The sequence below is a fragment of the Cololabis saira genome, chromosome 8 (assembly GCF_033807715.1).
Source record: "Cololabis saira isolate AMF1-May2022 chromosome 8, fColSai1.1, whole genome shotgun sequence".
Classification (NCBI taxonomy): Eukaryota; Metazoa; Chordata; class Actinopteri; order Beloniformes; family Belonidae; genus Cololabis; species Cololabis saira.
The window spans coordinates 21,743,241-21,759,042 of record NC_084594.1 but is presented as its reverse complement, the minus strand read 5'-3'; the positions used below and the strand labels follow the sequence as shown (position 1 = coordinate 21,759,042).

General features: G+C 39.9%; 1 protein-coding gene across 1 annotated transcript in view; it reads left to right on the top strand.

Moving 5' to 3' along the window:
• LOC133448565 (myosin heavy chain, fast skeletal muscle-like) overlaps positions 1 to 15,378 on the top strand; it is a 73,458-nt gene extending 58,080 nt beyond the window's left edge. The window contains exons 2-41 of the mRNA XM_061727220.1: positions 2,874 to 2,924; positions 3,317 to 3,529; positions 3,777 to 3,920; positions 4,009 to 4,165; positions 4,257 to 4,284; positions 4,406 to 4,520; positions 4,618 to 4,710; positions 4,819 to 4,882; positions 4,978 to 5,076; positions 5,181 to 5,284; positions 5,376 to 5,514; positions 5,619 to 5,737; positions 5,827 to 5,976; positions 6,115 to 6,285; positions 6,375 to 6,681; positions 6,772 to 6,842; positions 6,926 to 7,013; positions 7,096 to 7,213; positions 7,290 to 7,413; positions 7,508 to 7,644; positions 7,734 to 7,989; positions 8,082 to 8,324; positions 8,418 to 8,594; positions 8,730 to 8,875; positions 8,962 to 9,052; positions 9,142 to 9,531; positions 9,614 to 9,740; positions 10,094 to 10,212; positions 10,307 to 10,503; positions 10,584 to 10,767; positions 10,840 to 11,005; positions 11,602 to 11,726; positions 11,810 to 12,118; positions 12,207 to 12,410; positions 12,499 to 12,624; positions 12,718 to 12,888; positions 12,978 to 13,082; positions 13,169 to 13,264; positions 13,425 to 13,556; positions 15,241 to 15,378. Of these exons, the coding sequence (XP_061583204.1) occupies positions 3,329 to 3,529; positions 3,777 to 3,920; positions 4,009 to 4,165; positions 4,257 to 4,284; positions 4,406 to 4,520; positions 4,618 to 4,710; positions 4,819 to 4,882; positions 4,978 to 5,076; positions 5,181 to 5,284; positions 5,376 to 5,514; positions 5,619 to 5,737; positions 5,827 to 5,976; positions 6,115 to 6,285; positions 6,375 to 6,681; positions 6,772 to 6,842; positions 6,926 to 7,013; positions 7,096 to 7,213; positions 7,290 to 7,413; positions 7,508 to 7,644; positions 7,734 to 7,989; positions 8,082 to 8,324; positions 8,418 to 8,594; positions 8,730 to 8,875; positions 8,962 to 9,052; positions 9,142 to 9,531; positions 9,614 to 9,740; positions 10,094 to 10,212; positions 10,307 to 10,503; positions 10,584 to 10,767; positions 10,840 to 11,005; positions 11,602 to 11,726; positions 11,810 to 12,118; positions 12,207 to 12,410; positions 12,499 to 12,624; positions 12,718 to 12,888; positions 12,978 to 13,082; positions 13,169 to 13,264; positions 13,425 to 13,556; positions 15,241 to 15,261 (5,814 nt within the window). The 5' untranslated portion in view covers positions 2,874 to 2,924; positions 3,317 to 3,328 and the 3' untranslated portion in view covers positions 15,262 to 15,378. The remainder of the gene's footprint in view (positions 1 to 2,873; positions 2,925 to 3,316; positions 3,530 to 3,776; positions 3,921 to 4,008; positions 4,166 to 4,256; positions 4,285 to 4,405; positions 4,521 to 4,617; positions 4,711 to 4,818; positions 4,883 to 4,977; positions 5,077 to 5,180; positions 5,285 to 5,375; positions 5,515 to 5,618; positions 5,738 to 5,826; positions 5,977 to 6,114; positions 6,286 to 6,374; positions 6,682 to 6,771; positions 6,843 to 6,925; positions 7,014 to 7,095; positions 7,214 to 7,289; positions 7,414 to 7,507; positions 7,645 to 7,733; positions 7,990 to 8,081; positions 8,325 to 8,417; positions 8,595 to 8,729; positions 8,876 to 8,961; positions 9,053 to 9,141; positions 9,532 to 9,613; positions 9,741 to 10,093; positions 10,213 to 10,306; positions 10,504 to 10,583; positions 10,768 to 10,839; positions 11,006 to 11,601; positions 11,727 to 11,809; positions 12,119 to 12,206; positions 12,411 to 12,498; positions 12,625 to 12,717; positions 12,889 to 12,977; positions 13,083 to 13,168; positions 13,265 to 13,424; positions 13,557 to 15,240) is intronic.
• The last annotated feature ends 424 nt before the right edge of the window (positions 15,379 to 15,802 follow it).

The following is a 15,802-nucleotide window of genomic DNA, read 5'->3' as shown; positions in this document are numbered from 1 at the left end:
CGTGCTGGCATTGGGGTGAATTAGCACACTGGTGTAGCAGAAGAGAACATTAGCCACTTTACATCCTGCTAGCCACGTTATCCGCTGGTACCAGTTCCGATTAAATACGTGACTGTATGTGTTTCCCACCTTGGTTGACGCCTGTTTGATATTTAAATTTGGTCTTGGGGGGGTCCCAATTCTTATATAGCCAATTTATCAGCATTATTTCTACGAACGAACGGTAATTCCCTCGGATAAACAATGCTGTTGCTTGAGTTGGCAGCCATGATGACATTGGTCTCTTGACGCGAGCAAGCGCAGCACGTATCATCCAAGCACGCATCGGTATGTATGACAAAATCACGTCGGGGCCTCCCGGAGCCCATAGAAATGAATGGAAGGGTCCAAATTTTGAAAAATAAACTCTCATCATGTGCGTCTACAGAGCTCGGGGCTTTTGGTTGGAAAGTGACATTCAGGCTGCCTCAATATCATTGTGGCGTAGGCAGCATGAATCAGGTTGCTGATTGGACAATAATACTATTGGACTGAGACTGGCAAAATAAACTCATTTTTTCTCTCTTTTTTTCCGTGTAGCTTAGGGCACTGCACTTTCACCCACTATGGGCCAGCTGCCCCAGCATTTTGTCATTATTAAAGATAATAATATCCTGTTTACATGATTTTAAATATTTCTCAACTTTTGAACATCAACAGAAGAGATCAGGCCACTGGAGATGACCAATCAAAGATCAGTTTTCTTTTTAATCGTTTGCTATTTTTGTTACAGTAAATATGCAGGAATAATAGCATTTAGCTTAATAACTCTTGAATATGACTACCAAATATATATATATATATATATATATATATTTTTTTTTATATATATTTTATATATATTATATATATATATATATATATATATATATATATATATATATATATATATATATATATATATATATATATATATATATATATATATATATTATTCGCAAGTCATCACAACAAAAAACACAAGCTGCAATCACTTTCTAGTCCCAGAAAAAAACACATGCTTATATGCTTGATCAAACCATGTCAGTACTTTTAAAATAAAAACTGCTACTTCAAAAAATATATACTTTCAAAACCATTATGTACTCTGTTACACTTTACATGATGTTTTATACAGAACAGTTTTAAAAATAATACAACACAATATACTATGATTAGATGTTTTTACCCATCCATTAATCATCAATAGCTGCATATTCCCTCTCAGGGTCACGAGGGTCTACTGGAGCTCATCCCAGCTGTCTTCTGGTGAAAGCCAAGCTTAGTTTATCAGCACATGAACATTTTTTATGATTATAAAATAAAATAAATATATATTACAGTGCAAATCAAAGACATTTGGGTTACATTTGAACGTTTGAATCCCTGATGACCATATTGAAAGCTTTTATTTTCTTTGGCACCAAGGGCCTTTCCACACAGAATGTCACATCTGGGGTTCCCAGTGGAGGACTAACTTCTCTATGTATAACATAAACAGGGCTTAAAAACATTAATTATAGAGAGTTAAAATCTCACATTAACTCAGTCATAGACCCGTTCCCAAGTCATTCACATCTGGTTATAATGAGATTATTAGATACATTAATAAGCTTCACTGTCATTCAAAGTGGTGTAGTGAACGTTTTTGAAATGTTCATGGCCTTAAACCAAATTCGACTTAGCAGCTCAGAGAAATATTGAGATTTTAAGATTCTTTTTATTTCTAATGAAGGTATCCTTAAGATTCGGGAACAGTTTAGTGAGGGACTGTTTTATTGAGAAAACAGAAACACCAAATTCCACCAGTCATTGTTTGACATTTGTGTCACCAGATATACTTTCCCAAGAGAGAAATTAGGTGCTATAAACCCCAATACTGTTCTTCTTCCTATTGTCTTCTATCCCTGCAGAGCAAATCTAATTAAGCTTGGGATTTCATAAAACAGATCTCATTGAGTGTTTCTGCTATCATAAGGTATCATCTTTTTCACATGTTCTTAGATTAGAACAGAACTGCTAGGCTCATTTCTGCTCCTTTGTCACAGGAAAGGCTTCTAACGGAATACCAGTGACACATGAGAGCGTCTCCACAGCTAAACTCAATCCTCTGGAGTGCCAAGCGCTTTAAGCAGCTTATTGTAAAGACCAATATCATCTTTGAACTTCAGTAACTGATACATGTGTCAGAACAATGTTGACCAAAGGTTAAAAAAATGCTGCTTTATGAGGATCTTGATATATGTATGTGGTTATGTGTTACATTTAATGAAGAAAATAGTTAAAGAAAAAGGACACTCATTGTGTCAGTGTCAGTTTGTAAAACTGTTATAATCTATAAAAGCAATAAGGAGCATTTACAATTTATATAAAAACTAATTACCCATAATAATTATGAACAATTAGATGGCATTCTTTGTTGTATTTCCCATTGCAATCATTAGTGTTTAAAACCTTCCTCTCGTAACAATTGATTCTGAAAGTAAAGTTACAGGAGCTTGAAATGTCTTTGACCACCTGTGGTTATTGGTAAGAAAGGATGCCAGAGATCCCACTGGAGGCAAAAATACTCCATCAAAGAGCATAACACCACATGACCATATAAAGGAGGTCGTTTCTGTAGCGTGAACACTGACTTCCCTATATAAGAAGAAAGGCAAGACACCCACAAGGACTGCCAGGCGACCACACAAGGTGAGTGACTTCCAGTCTTTTATTAGCGGGAGAAAGAGCCAACAGCTTACTGAACAATGCAGGGCATGACTACTTACCACCAGCGCTTCCCTGCACTCTAAGTTGATTTTCACTGTGGGATGGTTAATAAAGTTTTTGCAATCTGAACTATTTATTTCTTCAGGACCTTCATAAGATCACCATCAGCTTTTCTTTTGGACGGAGAGAAGAAGGTAATTCATTTCTTGTATCAAAGTTTCTCTGTCTTGGAGTTTTTATGTGACAAGTCTGACTAAAATCAATGTCTAAATACTCCTTACACCTGTACCTTTGTGAAACTATTGAATCATTTTACATAATTTACTTTGCACATCTCATCATTAATATGCTTGCATCACTGAATGGTGTTAATGAATTAGACTCTTGTAACCAAGAAAGAATAAACAATTTTGTAGTTAATTTTGAAGGTTAAATTTAACTGATAATTCATTAATATATTTGTTGGAAAGTTGTATTAACACATTCTATTTTCCTATGTTCTTCATTTGAGTAATACTCTAGTTAAGATCTTTCTTTTTGTTCTGGTGTGATGTTTTATTCCATCTTCTTCTTCTTCTTCTTCCAGTAAAGGGTCACCATGGGGGACGCGGAAATGGAGTGTTTCGGCGCGGCGGCCGTTTACCTCCGGAAGACAGAAAAGGAGCGGATTGCAGCCCAGACTGCTCCCTTTGATGCTAAAACAGCTTTTTTTGTATCGGAACCGAAGGAGATGTACCTCAAAGGGAAACTGACCAAGAGAGAGGGCGGCAAAGCCACCGTGGACACTTTATGTGGAAAGGTGATATTAAAGTTCACTGCTTTTTTTTCTTTTTTTATTCCACCATTAAACAGATGAACAAACATTTCCTAATACACACTGTGACCCCAGTGATCCAGATGTGCTGTCATTCAACACTGAGTGTGAGAGTTGTGAGTGCACTGGAGTTTTTGAACACATGAACTGCAATACTGACCATAATAAGCTGTAGTAATGCTTTTGTCTACTATTACATAACTCATTGATGTATTTTCTCTCTCTCTGTCAGACTATCACAGTGAAAGAAGATGAAATCTTCCCTATGAACCCTCCAAAGTATGACAAGATTGAGGACATGGCCATGATGACCCACCTCAATGAGCCAACTGTGCTGTATAACCTCAAAGAGCGTTACGCAGCATGGATGATCTACGTGAGTTTGTCTTCATATGAGGATCAACAACTGCAACTCTTGATGGCTGCATGAAAACGTGAACTAATGATCCTTTCTGACTCTACAGACCTACTCAGGGTTGTTCTGCGTCACCGTCAATCCCTACAAGTGGCTGCCGGTGTATGATCAATCGGTTGTTAACGCATACAGGGGGAAGAAGAGGATTGAGGCTCCACCCCATATCTTCTCCATCTCTGATAACGCCTATCAGTTCATGCTCCAAGGTAAGAGTTATTTTTTTGAGCTGTTTAAAAATGCAGAAACCACACTTCAAAATCCACGTTTAACTATTTACATCACTTTGATGTGTTGCAGACAGAGAAAACCAGTCAATCTTGATTACGTAAGTGCCACAATTGTCTTTGCATACAAGTTTTTTAACAATAAAAAGTAACAATAAAAAGACAATAAAAATAATTTACATTTTAATTGAACTGTATTTCTGAACAAATTTCTAAATCCAGCGGAGAATCTGGTGCAGGAAAGACTGTCAACACCAAGCGTGTCATCCAGTACTTTGCGACAATCGCAGTGGCTACTGGGAAGAAAGCTGAGCCAGTTACCTCTGGAAAAATTAAGGTAAGTGAATTATACAGCTAAAGAAAAGAAAAAAACACCTACATTTACAATAAATAAAACAGGATTAATAAACAGGCTGAATAAATGTTGTCTCTAGGGGTCACTGGAAGATCAAATCATTGCAGCCAACCCACTGCTGGAAGCTTATGGTAATGCCAAGACTGTGAGGAATGACAATTCTTCACGTTTTGTAAGTTATTTAAATGATTTCCTGTTTATTTAAAATATTACATTATTATGTGAAAACCATCCACAGTAGAAAAGTTTTCATCCAAGTGTTTTTCTGCTTCTGAAAAAGGGAAAATTTATCAGGATTCACTTTGGGTCCACTGGAAAGCTGGCCTCAGCTGATATTGAAACATGTGAGAGTTGTTATGAACCTCTTTACACATTTATTCAACTGTGCTCAAACAGAGATTTTTTTCTTCTGCATTGCTAATATCTTGTATCCACCTAGATCTGCTGGAGAAGTCTCGCGTGACATACCAGCTGTCTGCTGAGAGGAGCTACCACATCTTCTATCAGCTCCAAACAGGCCACAAACCTGAGCTAATAGGTTTGATATTACTAAATAAATGTGTCAGTTTTCTTTCAGCAAGACATCTTCCCACACAGCATGCATCTATAGTATCTTTCAGTTGGGCTTTTTGCTTTTTTCAGAGGCTCTTCTGATCACCACAAATCCTTATGATTATCCCATGATCAGCCACGGGGAAATCTCTGTCAAGAGTATCGATGACGTTGAAGAATTCATCGCTACTGATGTAAGAAATTTCAAATATACAAGTATATGTATTTCAGTATGCAGGAGAACTTCTTGAAAATAATGGATTTATTTTCCCTGCTTATATACAGACCGCTATCGACATCCTGGGTTTCACTGCAGAGGAGAAGATCAGCATGTACAAGTTGACTGGAGCAGTGATGCATCATGGGAACATGAAGTTCAAGCAGAAGCAGAGAGAGGAGCAGGCTGAGCCTGATGGCAATGAAGGTGTGCTGCACTCAGCTTTTCCACAGTGTCATTAGTTTCATAAAGGGTCCAACTCATCTGTATAAAGTTATTTCATGCAATTGTTTTGTTTGTTTTACCTCCAGTTGCGGATAAAATCGCTTACCTGATGGGCCTGAACTCAGCCGACCTCCTGAAGGCCCTGTGCTACCCAAGAGTGAAAGTCGGAAACGAGTTTGTCACTAAGGGTCAGACTGTCCCACAGGTGAGACGTTCTCACGTAGTTTTTGATGATCTTCAACCTGTTTAACACCTGGAACTGTTTTCTGACAACCATTGTATCTTTAACTTAAGGTCAACAACGCTGTCTCGGCTCTCTGCAAGTCTGTCTATGAGAAAATGTTCTTGTGGATGGTCGTCAGAATCAATGAGATGCTGGATACCAGACAAGCCAGAAGCTTCTTTATCGGTGTCCTGGACATTGCTGGCTTTGAAATTTTTGATGTAAGTATCTGTGGACAATTCTACAGTCTTATGATGGTTTGATGTTAATAGCTTCATACTTGATTTTAGAATCACGATGCAAAATACAACTGTTTTTTCAGCTTTCTGATCCTTAGTACTGTATCTTTATGTATTTAGTATAACAGCTTGGAGCAGCTGTGCATCAACTTCACCAATGAAAAACTGCAACAGTTCTTCAACCATCACATGTTCGTCCTCGAGCAAGAAGAGTACAAGAAGGAGGGGATTGACTGGGAGTTCATTGACTTTGGCATGGACTTGGCTGCCTGCATTGAGCTTATTGAGAAGGTGAGTCACACATTAATGTACACCGACAAACAGAAAACAATCTGGCAACGTTAAGGCTTTTGTGGATAATAATCATTTGTTCTTGACAGCCAATGGGCATCTTCTCCATCCTTGAAGAGGAGTGTATGTTCCCTAAGGCAACAGACACAACCTTCAAGAGTAAACTGTATGACCAGCATCTGGGGAAAAGTGCCCCCTTCCAGAAACCCAAACCTGCCAAAGGCAAAGCTGAAGCTCACTTCTCACTGGTCCACTATGCTGGTACCGTCGACTACAACATCACTGGCTGGCTGGACAAGAACAAGGACCCGCTGAACGACTCTGTGGTGCAACTTTACCAGAAGTCTTCAGTCAAACTGTTGGCTTTCCTTTATGCAGCTCACGCCTCTGCTGAAGGTACATGCTCTGAACTGTGTCTGTGTGACTATGAATGCGTCTTTACATGTGTTGAATTCAATTGTTTCACTGTCATTGTTCTTTTAACAGCTGAGAGTGGTGGAAAAAAAGCCGGCAAGAAGAAGGGTGGCTCCTTCCAGACAGTGTCCGCATTGTTTAGGGTGAGCTCTAAGATAATCCATTACTGTTTTTTAATTCAAATCAACATACGTAGCTAACGTAATACCCATTATTATTTCATCAGGAGAATTTGGGTAAGCTGATGACCAATTTGAGGAGCACACATCCGCATTTTGTGCGCTGCTTGATTCCCAACGAATCAAAGACTCCAGGTACATTAATACAAGACATTTTAACAGTGAGTTTTTTCTCACAGTTTTCAAGCTAATAATTCAATGTAAAATTGTATGGCAGGACTCATGGAGAACTTCCTGGTCATCCACCAGCTGAGGTGTAACGGTGTGCTGGAGGGCATCAGGATCTGCAGGAAAGGTTTCCCCAGCAGAATCCAATACGGTGACTTCAAACAGAGGTACGGGTGAATGATCCTGTCCTCGGATTTTCATTCTGGTTTTGCATCGACGTGACTAATAAAAGTACACTTTCAGGTACAAAGTACTGAATGCCAGTGTCATTCCTGAGGGCCAGTTCATTGACAACAAGAAAGCCTCAGAGAAACTTTTGGGGTCCATTGATGTCGACCACACTCAGTACAAGTTTGGCCACACTAAGGCAAGTAAACGTACAGCCATTAAATGACAAAACCACTGCCTTACAGGGAATTATGTAATATAAATATCTGTCTCTACATATTACTCCTGTAAAGGTATTCTTCAAGGCTGGACTACTGGGTACACTTGAAGAGATGAGAGATGAGAAACTTGCTGAGCTGGTCACAATGACACAGGCTATGTGCAGAGGTTACCTCATGAGGACCGAGTTTGTCAAGATGATGGAAAGACGGTATTTATTTTCTCTATGTCTGCTGATGTGGTATGAATTTCAGCTGACGTCTGTAAAACCGAGGCGATTTGTCTTCTTTCTTTCATCAGAGATGCTATTTTCACCATCCAGTACAACATCCGTGCATTCATGAATGTGAAAACTTGGCCATGGATGAAGCTGTACTTCAAGATTAAACCTCTGCTGAAGAGTGCAGAGACTGAGAAAGAGATGGCAAGCATGAAAGAGGACTTTGAGAAGACCAAAACGGACCTAACAAAGGCTCTGGCCAAGAAGAAAGAGCTGGAGGAGAAGATGGTTTCTCTGCTGCAGGAGAAGAATGACTTGCAGCTGCAAGTGCAGTCTGTGAGTTTGATCATCACTGTGAATGGAAATATCTTCTATTATTTATCCAGTCACTGAAATGATTATCAAACATTGCTTGCATTGTTACTCAGGAAGGTGAAAACCTCACTGATGCAGAGGAGAGGTGTGAGGGTCTCATTAAAGCAAAAATCCAGCTCGAGGCTAAGCTCAAAGAGACAACTGAGAGACTGGAGGACGAGGAGGAAATAAATGCAGAGCTGACTGCGAAGAAGAGGAAGCTGGAAGACGAGTGCTCTGAGTTAAAGAAGGACATCGATGACTTGGAGCTAACTTTGGCTAAAGTGGAAAAAGAGAAACATGCCACTGAGAACAAGGTTATACTTCTCATGTTTAGTAACACATCCTTTACTTATGTGTTGAAAAAAATAAACTCATCTCTCTTAATTCAAATCTATGTCAAATTTTAGGTCAAAAACCTTACAGAGGAAATGGCTTCCCAAGATGAGACCATTGCTAAACTGACCAAAGAAAAGAAAGCCCTCCAAGAGGCCCATCAGCAGACTCTCGATGATCTGCAAGCAGAGGAAGACAAAGTCAACTCTCTGACGAAGGCCAAAGTCAAGTTGGAGCAGCAAGTGGATGATGTAGGTGGTGTGTTCATTTGAATCCACAAGATTGCTTATTATTATTAGTACTAAAAAATACATTGAACCTCCATGTAATTTTAAAAAGCCTTCATGCAACTGTATGATTTAATATATTTTTTTGTCTCTCAATAGCTTGAAGGTTCACTGGAGCAAGAAAAGAAGCTTCGCATGGATCTTGAGCGTGCTAAAAGAAAGCTTGAAGGAGATCTGAAACTGGCCCAGGAATCCATAATGGACCTGGAGAATGACAAGCAGCAGTCTGAGGAGAAAATAAAGAAGTAGGAAAATGAATATATCTCATAAAATAACAGTAAAGTATTCATATAGACGCTTTATTCCAATTAAACTTTGAACCCCCTTCCAGGAAGGACTTTGAGACTAGTCAACTCCTGAGCAGGATTGAGGACGAGCAGTCTCTTGGGATCCAGTTACAGAAAAAGATAAAGGAACTCCAGGTATATCTACAAGTTTTAGTTATGCCAAGAGAAGAAATAATTAATAGTCAAGTATTGTTCACTTATCATTTCAACTCAATACATTCCAGGCTCGTATTGAGGAGCTCGAGGAGGAGATTGAGGCTGAGCGAGCAGCTCGGGCCAAGGTGGAGAAGCAGAGGTCTGATCTCTCCAGGGAACTTGAGGAGATCAGCGAGAGGCTTGAAGAAGCTGGCGGAGCGACTGCAGCTCAGATCGAGATGAACAAGAAGCGAGAGGCCGAGTTTCAGAAGCTGCGTCGTGACCTGGAAGAGTCCACCTTGCAGCATGAGGCCACCGCTGCGGCGCTCCGCAAGAAGCAGGCGGACAGTGTGGCAGAGCTGGGAGAGCAGATCGACAACCTCCAGAGAGTCAAGCAGAAGCTGGAGAAAGAGAAGAGTGAATATAGGATGGAGATTGATGACCTCAGCAGCAATATGGAGACGGTTGCCAAGGCAAAGGTGAGAACAGTAATTTTTCACAAAGGTAAAATAAAGGACTTTTTTTTTTCTTTTTTGACCAATAAATGTCTTCTTTTATCAGGGAAACTTGGAAAAAATGTGCAGGACATTAGAAGACCAGCTGAGTGAGATCAAATCCAAGAATGATGAGAATGTCCGTCAACTAAATGATATTAGCGCCCAAAGGGCACGACTCCAGACTGAAAATGGTACGGACTTCACTTCAAAGTTACTTTTCATCATATTTTGTCAAGAAGTCAAATTTGCTACACCGCACTCCATGGTGGTGGTACTTTTGTGCCTGCAGGAAGTACGATGCAAACAGTGGAAACTATGGACTTTTTATACAGCCAAGGAAATTGTTACATTTTACAGGGATGCAGAAGTTATTTTTCCCGTTAAGTTTAAGAGTATCTTCAGTTCTTTAGCTGCAAGAATGGTGAACATATTAGTTCTTGTAGATGGCTACATTCATGACGAAAAACAATCTGCACCAAAAAGAATTGCAGAACATAAAAATGAAGCTTATATAATTTTGTTTCTGACTTATATCTTTAAATAGGTGAAATTGCTCGTCAGCTGGAGGAAAAAGAAGCTCTTGTGTCTCAGCTGACCAGAGGCAAACAAGCTTACACTCAGCAGATCGAGGAGCTGAAGAGGCACATAGAGGAAGAAGTGAAGGTAATAGTCTTTGAAATCAGGAACACAAAGACAAAGCAAAAATGTCACAAGATGATTGACGTTAAATCTCCATCTGCTTCCTTTTGGATCGTAGGCCAAGAACGCCCTGGCTCACGCCGTCCAGTCAGCTCGCCATGACTGTGATCTGCTCAGAGAGCAGTATGAGGAGGAGCAGGAGGCCAAAGCTGAGCTGCAGCGCTCCATGTCCAAGGCTAACAGTGAGGTGGCTCAGTGGAGAGCTAAATATGAGACTGATGCCATTCAGCGCACTGAGGAGCTGGAGGAGGCTAAGTGAGCCTTATGCTTTTACTCTGTCCAGTTTCATTGACTTTTAGCTGATTTAAGTTTGACAAATAAAATATCCTTCACAGGAAAAAGCTCGCCCAGCGCCTGCAGGACGCAGAGGAATCCATCGAGGCTGTCAATGCCAAATGCGCCTCTCTGGAAAAGACCAAACAGAGACTTCAGGGTGAGGTGGAGGACCTGATGATTGACGTGGAGAGAGCTAATGCTCTGGCTGCTAACCTTGACAAGAAGCAGAGGAACTTTGACAAGGTGAAGCCCCTAACCCAAATGTCTAATGTGAGGTCAAAAAACAAATGACTAAATGAGCTATTGTTCTCTCAGGTTCTTGCCGAGTGGAAACAGAAATACGAGGAAAGCCAGGCAGAGCTGGAGGGAGCTCAGAAGGAGGCCCGTTCCCTGAGCACCGAACTGTTCAAAATGAAGAACTCTTATGAAGAAGCTCTGGACCACCTGGAGACCCTGAAGAGGGAGAACAAGAACCTGCAACGTGAGAGAACTAATACTGCATTTCATTACTACTTTTGTTAAAGGGATTGTGACATGAAAAACACATTTTTCTTGATTTTTTATTTGGGTGTCTTGACATCAATTACACCCAAAAAAAACAAACTTTTAACATTCAGTGTATTGTGTGCTTTCTGGGAATTTCCGCATAATTATGCAAAAACGGCGCATCTGGTTGGGTGGCGGACCTATACGTATAGACCCGCTAAATCACCGCCCCCTCCACCCAGCTCCCTGCCCATCAGCACTGAGCCGCGGGCTGGAGGGAGAGAGACGGCCACCGCCGGGGGTTGGGAGGAGGAGCGGGGCAATGATTGACAGGAAAGGGGGAAAAGGAAGCGTTTTTCACTGCGCAAAAAACACCGTCACAAAAAAAGCCAGGCATGGAGTACTGGAGTGAAGTTTTTCTTGTTACACCCTTTTAGACACATTTGAGGGATATTGGCCAAGATTTTTAATAGTGTTAAAAGCATGTTAAAAATTATGTCACAATACCTTTAATAACACATAATTTTAAAAGTTGAATTACTTTTAATGTAAATTGTTTTCATCCTTTGCTATGATGGTCTGCTTCAACAGAGGAGATTTCAGACCTGAGCGAGCAGCTCGGCGAGACTGGTAAAACGATTCATGAGCTTGAAAAGGGAAAGAAGATAGTGGAAAGTGAGAAATCTGAAATTCAGACAGCGTTGGAGGAGGCAGAGGTAACAATAATTTCTACTTCCTTACTTATAGCTCCAGAGACGGTACCTGTGCCGTTATTGATCAAGGTTTGACATTTTCACAGGCAACTCTGGAGCACGAAGAATCCAAGATTCTCCGTGTGCAACTTGAACTCACCCAAGTCAAGAGTGAAATCGACAGGAAACTCGCAGAAAAAGACGAGGAGATGGAACAGATCAAGAGGAACAGCCAGAGGGTGATTGAGTCCATGCAGACCTCTCTGGATGCTGAGGTCCGGAGCAGGAACGATGCTCTGAGAATCAAGAAGAAGATGGAGGGAGACCTCAACGAGATGGAGATCCAGCTCAGCCACGCCAACCGCCAGGCTGCTGAAGCCCAGAAACAGCTGAGAAACGTGCAGGGGCAGCTTAAGGTATTTTGTTTTTTAAAAACAGGACATTGCATAAATTATATGGAAACATGCACAATTTGCTCATGTTTCGTAATATTGTTTTACTCAGGATGCCCAGCTTCATCTTGATGAAGCTATTAGAGGCCAGGATGACATGAAGGAGCAGGTTGCAATGGTGGAGCGCAGGAACAACCTCATGATTGCTGAGATTGAAGAGCTGAGAGCTGCTCTGGAGCAGACGGACAGAAGCCGCAAAGTGGCTGAACAGGAGCTGGTAGATGCCAGCGAGCGAGTGGGACTGCTGCACTCTCAGGTACAGTATCTGTCTGGAAGGCTCACAAATGTGACGACTGTTCTTTCATTCATCGGATGCAATATCATTGTGTTTTGTTTCATTACAGAACACTAGTCTCATCAACACCAAAAAGAAGCTGGAAGCTGACTTTGTCCAGGTTCAAGGCGAGGTGGAAGATTCTGTCCAGGAAGCGAGAAATGCTGAAGACAAAGCAAAGAAGGCCATCACTGATGTGAGTCATCCTGATGTCTGTCTCTGCAGAAGGCATTTCTTCCAAAAATACAATACCATGAATGTTAAAACAACACGTTTGTGAAAATGTCAGGCTGCCATGATGGCAGAGGAGCTGAAGAAGGAGCAAGACACCAGTGCTCATCTGGAAAGGATGAAAAAGAACCTGGAGGTGACAGTGAAGGACCTGCAGCACCGCCTTGATGAAGCTGAAAATCTGGCCATGAAGGGCGGCAAGAAGCAGCTCCAGAAACTGGAGTCTCGGGTAAAATACTTTTACTCACCAACCTGACATCAGCTTTTGGGTCACAACTCCTATTTTGAAACACAAAGTAAGAGCGGCTCCTGTTTCAGGTGCGTGAGCTGGAGGGGGAAGTTGAATCTGAACAGCGACGAGGAGCCGAGGCCGTCAAGGGTGTTCGCAAGTATGAGAGAAGAGTCAAGGAGCTCACCTATCAGGTGGGGGCAGTTTCATTTCAGTTGATTGTTACTTTTGTCCTATCGACAAGCATCTTTGTAAATATAATAGTCAATATGAACTTTAGACCGAAGAGGACAAGAAGAACGTCTCCAGACTGCAGGATCTGGTGGACAAGCTGCAGCTGAAAGTGAAGGCCTACAAGCGACAGTCTGAAGAGGCTGTAAGTCACATGCTTGTTTCCCTGTTTCTCCATATTTTCACGATGTGCTTGCAGAAAACAAACATAAAGTGATGTAGTTTTTTCATGCCCAGAAATATATATCTTGTTCTAGTTTGTCAATATTTATGGACAGTAACTGTTTTGTTGAACGTCCTCACAGGAAGAGCAGGCCAACACTCACATGTCCAGGCTGAGGAAGGTGCAGAACGAGCTGGAGGAGGCTATGGAGCGTGCTGACATCGCTGAGTCACAGGTTAACAAGCTGAGGGCCAAGAGTCGGGAAATTGGAAAAGTGAGTAAGAGTTGAGCATGTAGCACCACAAAATAATCTACCTCATGACTTATTGTTGCTGGGCATCAGTACACTGCTGTGTGGATCTGAATCCAAATTAATTTCATATTAGGGGTGTAACAATATATCGTGCCACGAAATTTTGCGATACAAAAACATCACAATACGTGTCATGGAGGTGACAAAGTGTATCGCGATATTGGGTTATTAATATTAATCTATTGTATTATTGACTAGTAACGCGCATCCGACCGCAACCGCCACCGCACCTCGACCCGCGGACCAAAATCTTACTCCGCTCAGAAGAAACTAGTCCCGTTTTGTGGTCCCGTTTTGAGCTCTGAACTTTTACTTATGTAAGGCTGGTGTAGAGTTAAGCCTTACCTTATTAAATTAAACCTTTTTCGGGTCGCGAGTAGGATAAACACGCGGGCAACTTCTGCTGAGCTCCAGTGTACTTTAATGTCCGCTCAACAGCGTAGGATTTTAGAGCATCAACACAGCACCTAGTGCTGATTCACTCCGCCCAATCTAAAATATATTAACAACTACAGATGAACTGACTAGTGTCATTATAGTCCCTGATTTACATCAGAATATAAAGAATATATTTATAAAATAATGAACCCTGAATTACCAAAATAAACTTCTTAACAAAAATAAATCTCCTCTTACACTTCTAAGGTGAGCATGAATCAATCTTTTTTATGATGTAAAATTGTATGTATTTATTTACTTTTATTTATTTATTTAATTTTAGTTGTTAAATTAGAAAGAAAAAGGTCAAATCATACATGAGAGAAAATATTCAGTTTGTGGCAAAATATTTTTACTTGTATGAAACTGAAGATGCATAATGCAAACCTGACATTTACTTTTAGTTCAGTTTGTGGAAAATGGTTGGCCTGGCTTTCTCTTTAAAACTTAAACAGTTATAAAGCATTACAAACTGTAACAATAGGGCAAACACACAGCATTGTTTTGTATTTTGTGTCTTTCAAATAAAAGACAATTTTTTCCAGTCATATGTTCCTCATTCAAGGTTGTTAAAAAAAATACTGCTATAATATCGTATCGTATCGTTATCGTGACCTCAATATGGTGTATCGTATCGTATCGTGAGATTAGTGTATCGTTACACCCCTATTTCATATACACTTTTACATTTTAAAGCTCAGCTAAATTCTGCATAAATGTTACAATCAGTCGATATTACAGTTGAATCTAAAGTACTTAAGATACTTAAGAATCCAAATCAAACATTACATTCAAAAGAACAATTAAAGCCAGTATGTTAAGGAAATATAATGAAATATGTGAGTTAAGTTTGATTGACATACCCAGTGTCATGAAAGGTATAAACATTGTTTGTTGTTGTTGAATGGTATTAACTAAATTGTAATGTGGGAACTAAAAAAAAAAATGTGACTGTCTGTGTTGACCGGCAGCTATTTTATTTTAGTTTTTTATTTACTTAGTTGTTGTTTTTTTAATTTTTTAATTTACGTTCTTTGTAAATTGATTTCTTGGGAAAAAGGGGCAGATTAAATAAGATTCTTCTTCTTTCTGCTCCCTTTCATTCACAATTTAGGAACGTTTGTGTTTATATTAAATTGTTTGATGTTTTATTTTATCAATGAATGAAATAAAGAATAAAAACTTAAGATATCTTTCTCTGTTTCAGTCAAAGGATGCTGAAGAATGAGCTGAAACCCCGAAGAGAGATGAAATAAGAATCATAAAATATGATTTTTCATTGTAATGCTCTCATTGTAATGCTTGTTCGTTGTTGACCTATCGATAATAAATTATACTGCCCCTATGCTGCCTTAAATTGTCTTTTTATGTCCTTTTAAATTCAAAAATCCACAAGCTGCTTAATAAAAAAATTATAAATTAAAAATACACACATGAAAAACAAAATTAACCATATTTCTGCTGAATGATTATTATTTTTTAAACTTTTTTTATCATTGTTGACACTGATATTGATAAGTTGAAAGACTATAGTGCTGTTTTGCAAATAATTTACAACGTGTGTAATAACCTTAATCAGCGTTCGCAAAGAAGAATAAAGCAGCTCTTTATTTCTGAGACCTGAATACACAATTTTTTTCTTTTTTGGATTAAAACAATAGTAAAAGCCACAAGTTGTGTGATGTACCAGAACATTTCTGGTGTCGTGACATCAGAGTAAACGTGCTTAGGAATCAGCTGGAACACATACAAAGCAATGTATTTAATCA